Genomic DNA, 13,551 nt, shown 5'->3' on the forward strand with positions numbered 1-13,551 from the left:
TGTGACTTGCCCAAAGTCACACAGCTGACAAGTGGGAGAGGCTGGATTTGAACCCACGACCCCGGACTCCAAAGCAGCGTGGCTCAGTGGAAAGAGCCCGGGCTATGGAGTCAGAGGTCATGGGTTCGAATCCCGGCTCCACCACAAGTCTGTTGTGTGAGCTTGGGCAAGTCACTTCACTTGTCTGAGCCTCAGTTCCCTCACCTGTAAAAATGGGGATTAAGACTGGGAGCCCCACGTGGGACAACTTGATCACATTGCATCCCCCCAGCGCTTAGCACAGTGCTTGGCACATAGTAAGCGCTTAACAAATGCCATTATTATTATTATTATTATTTCCATTGAGCCACGCTTAGGGCGGTGCTCTGCACACACTTCGCGCTCAATACATACGACTGAATGAAGGAATTTTACGGCCGCGTGACGTAAACCGGGTCTCTCTTTCCGGCGGCGTGGCAGCCCTCGCCTTTTCAGCAGAAGGGCGCCGCGCCGCGGTCGCGCTTTACGGCAGCGCGTGGGAGGGGGGCCCGCCGCGGACTCGCTTTACGGCAGCGCGCGTGCGCGCTGGCTTCTTTACGACGGCGCGGCGCTTTTCCGGCAGTGTGGCCGGCCGGGTCCTAGCCTCGCTTTCCGGCGATGTGGCGGAAGTGGAGGAGAAGGAGGAGGAGGTAGCCAGGAGGGCGGCCGGAGGAGGCGGCGGGCCCGGGCAGCTATTGGGGATGAGCCTCTTCGACCTGTTCCGCGGCTTCCTCGGCCTCCCGGGGTCCCGGAGGTGAGAGCGACCCCCTCCCCACCCCACAACCGGGGGTCTTCACACCTGGCCACGTGTTTTGTTTTGTTGTCATCATCATCAATCGTATTTATTGAGCGCTCACTATGTGCAGAGCATCATCATCAATCGTATTTATTGAGCGCTTACTATGTGCAGAGCACTGGACTGAGCGCTTGGGAAGTACAAATTGGCAATATCTAGAGACAGGCCCTACCCAACAGTGGGCTCACAGTCTAAAAGGGGGGGGGGGGGGTTCTGTGTCCCCCTTCTATCAATCAATCAATCAGTCGTATTTATTGAGCGCTTCCTGTGTGCAGAGCACTGGACTAAGCGCTTGGGAAGTCCAAGTTGGCAACATAGTCAATCAATCGTATTTATTGAGCGCTTCCTGTGTGCAGAGCACTGGACTAAGCGCTTGGGAAGTCCAAGTTGGCAACATAGTCAATCAATCAATCGTATTTATTGAGCGCTTCCTGTGTGCAGGGCACTGGACTAAGCGCTTGGTAAGTACAAGTTGGTAACATAGACAGTCAATCAATCAATCGTATTTATTGAGCGCTTACTGTGTGCAGAGCACTGGACTAAGCGCTTGGGAAGTCCAAGTTGGCAACATATAGAGACAATCAATCAATCGTATTTATTGAGCGCTTACTGTGTGCAGAGCACTGGACTAAGCGCTTGGGAAGTCCAAGTTGGCAACATATAGAGACAGTCAATCAATATCAATCGTATTTATGGAGCGCTTACTGTGTGCAGAGCACCGTACTAAGCGCTTGGGAAGTCCAAGGTGGCAACATCTAGAGACGGTCCCTACCCAACAACGGGCTCACAGTCTAAAAGGGGGAGACGGAGAGCAAAACCAAACATACTAACAAAATAAAATAAATAGAATAGATATGGACAAGTAAAATAAATAAATATCATCATCAATCGTATTTATTGAGCGCTTACTGTGTGCAGAGCACTGGACTAAGCGCTTGGGAAGTCCAAGGTGGCAACATCTAGAGACAGTCCCTACCCAACATTGGGCTCACAGTCTAAAAGGGGGAGACGGAGAACAAAACCAAACATACTAACAAAATAAAATAAATAGAGTAGATATGTACAAGTAAAATAAATAAATAAATAGAGTAATAAATCTGTACAAACATACATCTGTGCAGGTGCTGTGGGGAAGGGAAGGAGGTAAGATGGGGGGATGGAGAGGGGGATGATGATGATGGTATTCATTCATTCATTCATTCAATCGTATTTATTGAACGCTTACTGTGTGCAGAGCACTGGACTAAGCGCTTGGGAAGTACAAGTTGGCAACATCTAGAGGCGGTCCCTACCCAACAATCAATCAATCAATCGTATTTATTGAGGCCTTCCAGGAGTCCTTCCCAGACTGAGCCCCTTCCTTCCTCTCCCCCTCGTCCCCCTCTCCATCCCCCCAATCTTATCTCCTTCCCTTCTCCACAGCACCTGTATATATGTATATATGGTTGTACAGATTTATTACTCTATTTATTTTACTTGTACCTATCTATTCTATTTATTTTGTTTTGGTAGTGTGTTTGGTTTTGTTTTCTGTCTCCCCCTTCTAGACTGTGAGCCCACTGTTGGGTAGGGACTGTGTCTAGATGTTGCCAGCTTTTACTTCCCGAGTGCTTAGTACAGTGCTCTGCACACAGTAAGCGCTCAATAAATACGATTGATTGATTTTATTGAGCGCTTACTGTGTGCAGAGCATTGTACTAAGCGCTTGGGAAATACAAGCACTCTGTGAGCCCACTGTTGGGTAGGGACTGTCTCTATGTGTTGCCAACTTGGACTTCCCAAGCGCTTAGTGCAGTGCTCTGCACACAGTAAGCGCTCAATAAATATGATTGATTGATTGATTAGAGAGGGGAGACAGAGAACAAAAAATATTAACAAAATAAAATAAATAGAATAAATATGTACAAATAAAATAAATAAATAAATCCGTACAAACATATATACATATATACAGGTGCTGTGGGGAGGGGAAGGAGGTAAGGCGAGGGGGAGGGGGAGGAGGGGGAGAGCGCTTACTATGTTACTATGTTAAGCGCATACTATGTGCAAAGCACTGTTCTAAGTGTTGGGGGTATACAAGGTGATCAGTTTGTCCCACGTGGGCTCACAGTCTTAACCCCCATTTTACAGATGAGGGAACTGAGGCACAGAGAAGTGAAGTGACTTGCCCAGAGTCACACAGCTGACAGTTGGCGGAACCGGGATTTGAACCCATGACCTCTGACTCCAAAGCCCGTGCTCTTTCCACTGAGCCACGCTGCTTCATGCTGCTTAGTACAGTGCTTTAGAGTCCCCTCCTAGACTGTGAGCCCGCTGTTGGGTAGGGACCGTCTCTAGATGTTGCCAAGTTGTACTTCCCAAGCGCTTAGTACAGTGCTCTGCACACAGTAAGCGCTCAATAAATATGATTGAATGAATGAATGGGAGGCAGCAGGACCTGGGTTCTAATCCCGCCTCCACCACTTAAAAATAATAATGGTATTTGTGCCAGGGACTGTACTGAGTGCTGGGGTGGATCCAAGCAGATCGGGTTGGACACACAGGGGCTCAGTGGAAAGAGCCCGGGCTTTGGAGTTGGAGGTCATGGGTTCAAATCCCGGCTCTGCCAATTGCTCAGCTGTGTGACTTTGGACAAGTCGCTTCACTTCTCTGGGCCGCAGTGACCTCATCTGGAAAATGGGGATGAAGACCGGGAGCCCCCCGTGGGGACAACCCGATCACCTTGTAACCTCCCCAGCGCTTAGAACAGTGCTTTGCACATAGTAAGCGCTTAATAAATCAATCAATCAATCGTACTTATTGAGCGCTTACTGTGTGCAGAGCACTGGACTAAGCGCTTGGGAAGTCCAAGTTGGCAACACATAGAGACAGTCCCTACCCAACAGCGGGCTCACAGTCTAGAAGGGGGAGACGGAGAACAAAACCAAACGTACTAACAAAATAAAATAACTAGAATAGATAGGTACAAGTAAAATAGAGTAATAAATACGTACAAACAATACATAATAAGAATAGTAAATGCCACCATCATCATCGTGGGGCTCACAGTCTCCACCCCCATTTTCCAGATGAGGTCACTGAGGCCCAGAGAAGTGAAGTGACCGGCCCAAGGTCACACAGTTGTCAAGTGGCGGAGCCGGGATTAGAACCCATGGCCTCCCGGCTCCCAGGCCCGGGCTCTAGCCACTAGGCCATGCTGCTTCGCTGCGTGACCTGGGGCAAGTCACTTCACTTCTCTGGGCCTCAGTTCCCTCATCTGGAAAATGGGCGTGAAGGCTGGGAGCCCCGCGTGGGACAGGGGCTGGGTCCGACCTGATCACCTTGTATCTACCCCAGCGCTTAGTACGGTGCCGGGCACGTAGTAAGCGCTTAGCAAACGCCACGGTCATTAAGGGCAGGGATTGCACCTCCCCCGGGGAGGCTAACGGCCCCCGCGCCCGCAGCCGCAGGGACCCCTTCTTCGGCGGGATGACCAGGGACGACGACGATGAGGACGACGATGAGGAAGAGGACTGGGGAGGGGGTCCCCCCCGGGCCCCCCGGCCCCCCGAGGAGTTCGCCTTCGGGTTCCGCTTCGGGCCCGGCGGCCAGGGAGGGGGGCTGCGTTTCCACGACGGCTTCGACGAGCTCGTCCGAGATTTCAACCAGATCTTCAGCGAGATGGACACCTGGACCCTGCCCGCTCGGCCCCCTGGTAAAAATAATAATAATAATAATAATAATGATAGCATTTATTAAGCGCTTACTATGTGCAAGCCACTGTTCTAAGCGCTGGGGAGGTTACAAGGTGATCGGGTGGTCCCACGGTGGGGGGCTCACAGCCTTCATCCCCATTTGACAGATGAGGGAACTGAGGCCCAGAGAGGTGAAGAGCCCACTGTTGGGTAGGGACTGTCTCTATATGTTGCCAACTTGGACTTCCCAAGCGCTTAGTACAGTGCTCTGCACACAGTAAGTGCTCAATAAGTACGATTGATTGATTGATTAAGCACTTACTATGGGCAAAGCACCGTTCTAAGCGCTGGGGAGGTTACAAGGTGATCAGGTGGTCCCACGGGGGTGCTCACAGCCTTTATCCCCATTTTACAGACGAGGGAACTGAGGCCCAGAGAAGTGAAGAGCCCACTGTTGGGTAGGGACTGTCTCTATATGTTGCCAACTTAGACTTCCCAAGCGCTTAGTACAGTGCTCTGCACACAGTAAGTGCTCAATAAGTACGATTGATTGATTGATTAAGCACTTACTATGGGCAAAGCACCGTTCTAAGCGCTGGGGAGGTTACAAGGTGATCAGGTGGTCCCACGGGGTGGGAGCTCCCAGCCTTCATCCCCATTTGACAGACGAGGGAACTGAGGCCCAGAGAAGTGAAGAGCCCACTGTTGGGTAGGGACTGTCTCTATATGTTGCCAACTTGTACTTCCCAAGCGCTTAGTACAGTGCTCTGCACACAGTAAGCGCTCAATAAATACGATTGATTGATTGATTGATTGAAGTGACTTTCCCAAAGTCACACAGCTGACAAGTGGCGGAGCCGGGATTTGAACCCATGACCTCCGACTCCAAAGCCCGGGCTCTTTCCACTGAGCCACGCTGGTACCCTTGGCGCCCCTCCCCATCCCCCAACGCCTCCCCCTCCCCACTGAGAATCTGTCGATTGTATTTATTGAGCGCCCACCGTGTGTCGAGCACTGTCCTACGCGCTTGGGAGAGGACAACAGAGCGCTATAACAGACTGTGACTTTAGACTTAGTCTTTTAGACTGTGAACCCACTGTTGGGTAGGGACTGTCTCTATATGTTGCCAACTTGTACTTCCCAAGCGCTTAGTACAGTGCTCTGCACATACTAAGCGCTCAATAAATACGACTGATGATATAACAGGCTCATTCCCTGCCCACAAAGAACTTACAGTCTAGAGGAGCAGTGGGTAGAACACAGGCCTGGGATTCAGAAGGACCTGGGTTCTAATCCCGGCTCCGGCACTTGCCTGCCGTGTGACCTTGGGTAAGTCGCTTCACTTCTAGGCCTCAGTTTCCTCGTCTGTACAACGGGGATGGAGACCGTGAGCCTCACGTGGGACGGGGACGGTGTCCAACCCGATTTGCCTGGATCCCCCCCCGTGCCTGGCACATAATAAGCACTTAATTTAAAGGGAAAGGAGTGGTCCCCCCCTTCCCTGTTAGGATGCCCGGCTCTGCCCCTCCACCCTGACCCCGTGCGACCCGCCCCGCACAGAGCTCCCGGGCGCCGAGGCGGAGCCGGGACCCCCGGGACCCTCAGGATCCCCGGGCGGCCGGCGGGAGACGCTCCGGGACTCGATGCTGAAATACCCCGACAGCCAGCGGCCCCGGATCTTCGGCGGGGGCGAGGGGCAACGCGGATCCCCCGGCCCCCAGCCCTTCCGCGGGGTGAGCGAGGGCGGGGGCCACTGGGCAGTGGGGGCGGAGGGGCCCCGGGCCGAGGGGCAGGACCTCACCCGACTCGCCCCCGTGCAGTTGTTGGACCCCTGGCCAGGCCCCCCACCCTCGGGAGCCCGAGAAGACAATGGTGAGTCCGGACCTGGGATTCCACCTCCCAGATTTTCCCTGCCTGCCCGCCCCGTCTCCCCCCCCCCCCCCCGCCCCCCGTCTCTCTCCCCTCATCTCTCTCCGGCCCCGTCTCTTCCCATCCCCAGACCTGTCTCTCCCATCTCCAGCCCCATCTCCCCCCATCTCTCTCCAGCCCCTTCTCTTCCTATCTCTCACCGGCCCCGTCTCCCCTGTCTCTCTTTGGCCCTGTCTCCCCCATCTCTCTCTGGCCCCATCTCTCTCCAGTCCCATCTCCCCCCATCTCTCTCCGGCCCCTTCTCTTCCTGTCTCTCTCCGGCCCCGTCTCCCCTGTCTCTCTTTGGCCCCGTCTCCCCTGTCTCTCTTTGGCCCTGTCTCCCCCATCTCTCTCTGGCCCTATCTGTCCCATCTCCCCCCATCTCTCACCGGCCCCTTCTCTTCCTGTCTCTCTCCGGCCCCGTCTCCCCTGTCTCTCTCTGGCCCTGTCTCCCCCATCTCTCTCTGGCCCCATCTCTCTCCAGTCCCATCTCCCCCCATCTCTCTCCGGCCCCTTCTCTTCCTGTCTCTCTCCAGCCCCGGCTCTCTCAGGCCCCATCTCCCCCATCTCTCTCTGGCCCTGTCTCCCCCGTCTCTCTCTGGCCCCATCTCTCTCCGGTCCCATCTCCCCCCATCTCTCACCGGCCCCTTCTCTTCCCATCTCTCTCCGGCCCCGTCTCCCCTGTCTCTCTTTGGCCCTGTCTCCCCAATCTCTCTCTGGCCCCATCTCTCTCCAGTCCCATCTCCCCCCATCTCTCTCCGGCCCCTTCTCTTCCTGTCTCTCTCCGGCCCCATCTCCCCCATCTCTCTCTGACCCTGTCTATCTCTCCCCGGTCCCATCTCCCCCCATCTCCCACCGGCCCCTTCTCTTCCCATCTCTCTCCAGCCCCGTCTCCCCATCTCTCTTTGGCCCTGTCTCCCCCATCTCTCTCTGGCCCCGTCTCTCTCTGGTCCCATCTTCCCCCCACCCTTCTGACCCCGCTTCTGCAAAAGCCCATTCATTCATCCAGTGAAACGTACTGAGCACCTGCATGTGTTGGGTTCCGGGAGTGTCCACTCCGCCTCCAGCTGGCTCCCCAGTCCCTGGGTGCCGGGCCCTGCCCCCCTCGCCCCCCGGCTGCTGAGCCCTGGCCCCCTCTCTCGGGCCAGATCTGGACGGCGAGGTCACCGAGGCAGGCCTCGGCCCCCTCCTCAATCCCCAGCCCGAGTCTTACTACAAGAGCGTGTCTGTCACCACGGTCCTGGCGCCTGACGGGGTGAGTGAGGGGCTCCCCGGACTGGGCGGAGGGCGAGGAGGGGCTCCCCAGGGCGGATCGGGGGCTTGGGGGGGCACCCAAGCTGGGGAAGAGGGTGGTAGGGGGTGGTATTACCTTGGGTAAGTCTTTTCACTTCTCTGGGCCTCATTCACCTCATCCGTAAATGAGATTAAGACTCCGGACCGTCAATTCGTTGGGGGCCAGGAACGCGTCTGTTTATTGTCCTGTGGGGCTCTCCCGAGTGCTCGGCCCAGTGCTCTGCACACGGTAAGCGCTCAATAAATAGGACTGACGGACTGACTGAGCGTCCTGCCGGCTCCTCCCAACAGACGGTGGAAGAGCGGCGCACTGTGGTGGACGGCGCAGGGCGGACGGAGACGACCACGGTGACCCGGCGGGGCGGGGACGGTACGGACCCGGGGGCCGGGGGGAGCCGGGGGAGGTGGTCCCCCAGGGCCGGCCCGGGGACCGGGAGCGAGAGACTGGCCCTCCGCCGGAGTCAATCAATCAATCAATCGTATTTATTGAGCGCTTACTGTGTGCAGAGCACTGTGCTAAGCGCTTGGGAAGCACAAGTTGGCAACACATAGAGATGGTCCCTACCCAACAGTGGGCTCACAGTCTAGAAGGGGGAGACAGAGAACAAAACCAAACATATTAACAAAATAAAATAAATAGAATAGGTATGTACAAGTAAAATAAATAAATAAGTAGAGTAATAAATATGAACAAACATATATACATATATACAGGTGCTGTGGGGAAGGGCCTTTCCAGACTGAGCCCCTTCCTTCCTCTCCCCCTCGTCCCCCTCTCCATCCCCCCATCTTAACTCCTTCCCTTCCCCACAGCACCTGTATAGCTGTATATATGTTTGTACATATTTATTACTCTATTTATTCATTTATTTATTTATCTTGTACATATCTATTCTATTTATTTTATTTTGTTAGTATGTTTGGTTTTGTTCTCTGTCTCCCCTTTCTAGACTGTGAGCCCGCTGTTGGGTAGGGACTGTCTCTATGTGTTGCCGACTTGTATTTCCCAAGCGCTTAATACAGTGCTCTGCACACAGTAAGCGCTCAATAAATACGATTGATTGATTGAAGGAGGTAAGGCCGGGGGGATGGAGAGGGGGAATGGGGGAGAGGAAGGAGGGGGCTCAGTGTGGGAAGGCCTCCTGGAGGAGGTGAGCTCTCAGTAGGGCCTTGAAGGGAGGAAGAGAGCGAGCTGGGCGGAGGGGCAGAAGGAGGGCATTCCAGGCCCGGGGGATGACGTGGGCCGGGGGTCGATGGCGGGACAGGCGAGAGCGAGGCCTAACGGTGAGGAGATTAGTGGTGGAGGAGCGGAGGTTGCGGGCTGGGCAGTAGAAGGACAAAAGGGAGGTGAGGTAGGAGGGGGCGAGGGGATGGACAGCCTTGAAGCCCAGGGTGAGGAGTTTCTGCCTGATGCGCAGATTGATTGGTAGCCACCAGAGAATTTTGAGGAGGGGAGTAACATGCCCAGAGCCTTTCTGCACAAAGAGGATCCGGGCAGTGGCGTGAAGTAGGGATTGAAGTGGGGAGAGACAAGAGGATGGGAGATCGGCGAGGAGGACAATACAGTCATCCAGACGGGATAGGATGAGAGCTTGAACGAGCAGGGTAGCGGTATGGATGGAGAGGAGGGGGCGGACCTTGGCGATGTTGCGGAGCTGAGACCGGCGGGTTTTGGTGACGGCTTGGAGAGAGCGGAGTCCCGCCCGGCCCCTCGCCGACCGCCAGGCTCCCCGCCTCTCCCCTCCCCAGGAGACGCCCCCGCTGGAGCCCCCCACACCCCAGCCTTGGGTGACGCCCCCTCGGTCTTGGACCTGCTCCTGAGACGCTGGTTTCGGCCGCGCTAGCCTGACTGGACGCACACACCCTCTCTCTCTGTCTCCGGGACCCCCACATCCTGCCTTTCCTGGGGGGCAGGAGGGGAGAAGCGCCCGCCCCCCGAATAAAATCTCTATTTATGCAAACATTTCCGCCCCAGGCTGATTGTCCTCCCCGTCGGCCACCGTGGTCCACCTTCGTTCATTCATTCATTCAGTCGTATTTATTAAGCGCTTACTGTGTGCAAAAAACACTGTAGTAAGCACTTGGAAAGTACAGTTCGGCAACACGTAGAGACGGTCCCTACCCAACAACGGGCTCAAAACCTAGATGGGGGAGACGGACAACAAAATGAAGGCGTTTCTGGAGAGCTGTCCCTGCGGGTAACAGGGTTAGCAGACACAATTCCTTCCCTCAAAGAGCTTCCAGTCTTTTTATGTTGCCAACTTGTACTTCCCAAGCGCTTAGTACAGTGCTCTGCACACAGTAAGCGCTCAATAAATACGATTGATTGATTAACAACAACAATATAATATATAATAATGATAGCTTTTTCTTAAGCACTTACTATGTGCCAAGCACTGTACTAAGCGCCGGTTTCTAGACTTCTAGACTGTGAGCCCACTGTTGGGTAGGGACCGTCTCTATATGTTGCCAACTTGTACTTCCCAAGCGCTCAGTCCAGTGCTGTGCACACAGTAAGCGCTCAATAAATACGATTGAGTGAATGAATGAGTGGATACAATCAAATCAGTTTGGACACAATCCCTGTTCATTCAATCGTATTTGTTGAGCGCTTACTGTGTGCAGAGCAGTGTACTAAGCGCTTGGGAAGTCCAAGTTGGCAACATCTAGAGACGGTCCCTACCCAACAGCGGGCTCACAGCCTAGAAGGGGGAGACAGAGAACAAAACATATTAACAAACTAAAATAAAAAAATCCCCGTCCCACATAGGGCTCACAGTCTCAATCCCCATTGTCCAGATGAGGGAACTGAGGCCCAGAGAATCAATCAATCAATCAATCAATCGTATTTATTGAGCGCTTACTATGTGCAGAGCACTGTACTAAGCGCTTGGGAAGTACAAATTGGCAACACATAGAGACAGTCCCTACCCAACAGTGGGCTCACAGTCTAAAAGAGAAGTGAAAAGACTTGCCCAAGGTCACACAGCGGACAAGTGGCAGAGCCGGGATTAGAACCCATGACCTCCTGAGTCCCAGGCCCAGGCTCTAGCCACTAGGTCACCATGCTGCTTCTGAAGCCCAGCTGGCCTCCCCACCCTGGGATGAGAGTGGGATAAAGGCAGGGGAGAGGGCGGGGCAGCTCCGATTGCCAGCTGTGTCACCTTGGGCAAGTCACTTCACTTCTCTGTGCCTCAGTTCCCTCATCTGTAAAATGGGGAGTCAGACTGTGAGCCCCATGTGGGATAGGGGAAGCCGCGGGGCTCAGTGGAAAGAGCCCGGGCTTTGGAGTCAGAGGTCGTGGGTTTGAATCCCGGCTCCGCCACATGTCTGCTGTGTGACCTTGGGCAAGTCACTTCTCTGAGCCTCAGTTCCCTCATCTGTAAAATGGGGATGAAGACTGTGAGCCCCACGTGGGACAACCTGATCACCTTGTATCCCCCCCAGCGCTTAGAACAGTGCTTGGCACATAGTAAGCACTTAACAAATGCCATCATTTTTATTATTATTATAGGAACTGTGTCCAACTTGTCTTTACCCCAGCGGTTAGTACAGTGCCTGGCACATAATAAGCGCTTAAGAAATGCCACAATTAACAAATACCACAATACCACCTCCACCCTGCCTGGGATCTCAGCCCCCGCTTCTACACCTAGCTGGATCTCCGTGGTCTTCAGGTAACATTATAAAAAATAATAGTAATAATAATAATGGAATTTGTTAAGCTCTTACTATGTGTCAACCCCTGTACTAAGCACTAGGGTAGAAACAAGATAATAATAATAATAATAATAATGGTATTTGTTAAACACTTACTACATTCAAAGCACTGTTCTAAGCGCTGGGGAGGTTACAAGGTGATCAGGTTGTCCCACGTGGGGCTCACAGTCTTCATCCCCATTTGACAGATGAGGGAACTGAGGCCCAGAGAAGTGAAGTGGCTGGCCCAAAGTCACACAGCCGACAGTAATGATAATAATAACGGTATTTGCTAAGTGCTTACTATGTGCAAAGCACTGTTCTAAGTGCTGGGGAGGTTACAAGGTGATCAGGTTATAATTAGGCCCCATGGGGGCTCAGGGTTTTGAGTAGACGGGAGATCAGGTGTTGAATCCCCATTTCGCAGATGAGGGAACTGAGGCCCAGAGAAGTGAAGTGACTGGCCCAAAGTCACACAGCCGACAATAATAATAATAATAATAACGGTATTTGCTAAGTGCTTACTACGTGCAAAGCACTGTTCTAAGCGCTGGGGAGGTTACAAGGTGATCAGGTTATAATTAGGCCCCATATGGGGCTCAGGGTTTTGAGTAGACGGGAGGTCAGGTGTTGAATCCCCATTTCGCAGATGAGGGAACTGAGGCCCAGAGAAGTGAAATGACTGGTCCAAAGTCACACAGCCGACAGTAATAATAATAATAACGGTATTTGCTAAGTGCTTACTATGTGCAAAGCACTGTTCTAAGCACTGGGGATGTTACAAGGTGATCAGGTTATAATTAGGCCCCATATGGGGCTCAGGGTTTTGAGTAGACGGGAGATCAGGTGTTGAATCCCCATTTCGCAGATGAGGGAACTGAGGCCCAGAGAAGTGAGGTGACTGGCCCAAAGTCACACAGCCGACAATAATAATAACAATAATAACGGTATTTGCTAAGTGCTTACTATGTGCAAAGCACTGTTCTAAGCGCTGGGGAGGTTACAAGGTGATCAGGTTATAATAAGGTCCCATATGGGGCTCATGGTTTTGTGTAGACGGGAGATCAGGTGTTGAATCCCCATTTCGCAGATGAGGGAACTGAGGCCCAGAGAAGCAAAGTGATCTGCCCAAGGTCACACAGCCATTTATTCATTCAGTCGCATTTACTGAGCGCTTACCGTGTGCACAGTAGTCATTCATTCAATCGTATTGATTGAGCGCTTACTGTGTGCAGAGCACTGGACTAAGCGCTCGGGAAGTACAATTCGGCAACAGAGACAAACCCTGGCCAACAACGGGCTCATTCATTCATTCATTCCATCGTATTGATTGAGCGCTTACTGTGTGCAGAGCACTGTACTGAGCGCTTGGAAAGGACAATTCGGCAACGGAGACAAACCCTGGCCAACAACGGGCTCGTTCATTCATTCATTCCATCGTATTGATTGAGCGCTTACTGTGTGCAGAGCACTGTACTGAGCGCTCGGAAAGTCCAATTTGGCAACAGAGACAAACCCTGGCCAACAACGGGCTCATTCATTCATTCATTCCATTGTATTGATTGAGCGCTTATTGGGTGCAGAGCACTGTACTAAGCGCTTGGAAAGTCCAATTCGGCAACAGAGACAAACCCTGGCCAACAACGGGCTCATTCATTCATTCCATCGTATTGATTGAGCGCTTACTGTGTGCAGAGCACTGTACTAAGCGCTTGGAAAGTCCAATTTGGCAACAAGTAGAGACAATCCCTGCCCGACAACGAGCTCACAGTGTAGAAGCGGGGAGGGGGAGATCAAGCCGGGTGGAAGGGGTGGAAAATCATTCATTCTGTCGTATTTATTGGGAGCTTACTGTGTGCAGAGCACTGTACTAAGCGCTTGGAAAGTACAAATCGGCAACAGAGATAAACCCTGTCCAAGGACGGGTTCATTCATTCATTCATTCATTCATTCCATCGTATTGATTGAGCGCTTACTGTGTGCAGAGCACTGGACTAATCAATCAATCAATCAATCGTATTTATTGAGCGCTTACTGTGTGCAGAGCACTGGACTAAGCGCTTGGGAAGTACAAGTTGGAAAGTGCTTGGAAAGGCCAATTCGGCAACAAATCGAGAGTAAACCCTGCCCAACAACGGGCTCCCAGTCCCGAAGTAGCGTGGC

At 52.9% G+C, this 13,551-nt stretch overlaps 1 protein-coding gene across 2 annotated transcripts; it reads left to right on the top strand.

Moving 5' to 3' along the window:
- The first annotated feature begins 695 nt into the window (after positions 1–695).
- On the top strand, positions 696–9,652 carry HAX1 (HCLS1 associated protein X-1). Of its 2 annotated transcripts, none has more exons than XM_038769034.1 (7): positions 696–772; positions 4,258–4,508; positions 6,049–6,221; positions 6,309–6,360; positions 7,545–7,651; positions 7,981–8,059; positions 9,439–9,652. In XM_038769034.1, exons 1-7 carry the CDS (start codon positions 720–722, stop codon positions 9,531–9,533), a joined length of 810 nt encoding a protein of 269 aa, XP_038624962.1. In that variant the 5' UTR covers positions 696–719; the 3' UTR covers positions 9,534–9,652. The 2 variants fall into 2 exon arrangements, with proteins under 2 accessions (XP_038624962.1, XP_038624963.1); XM_038769035.1 differs by having other exon boundaries at positions 4,264–4,508.
- Positions 9,653–13,551: the final 3,899 nt, after the last annotated feature.

This window comes from Tachyglossus aculeatus, chromosome Y4, assembly GCF_015852505.1.
Source record: "Tachyglossus aculeatus isolate mTacAcu1 chromosome Y4, mTacAcu1.pri, whole genome shotgun sequence".
Taxonomy (NCBI): Eukaryota; Metazoa; Chordata; class Mammalia; order Monotremata; family Tachyglossidae; genus Tachyglossus; species Tachyglossus aculeatus.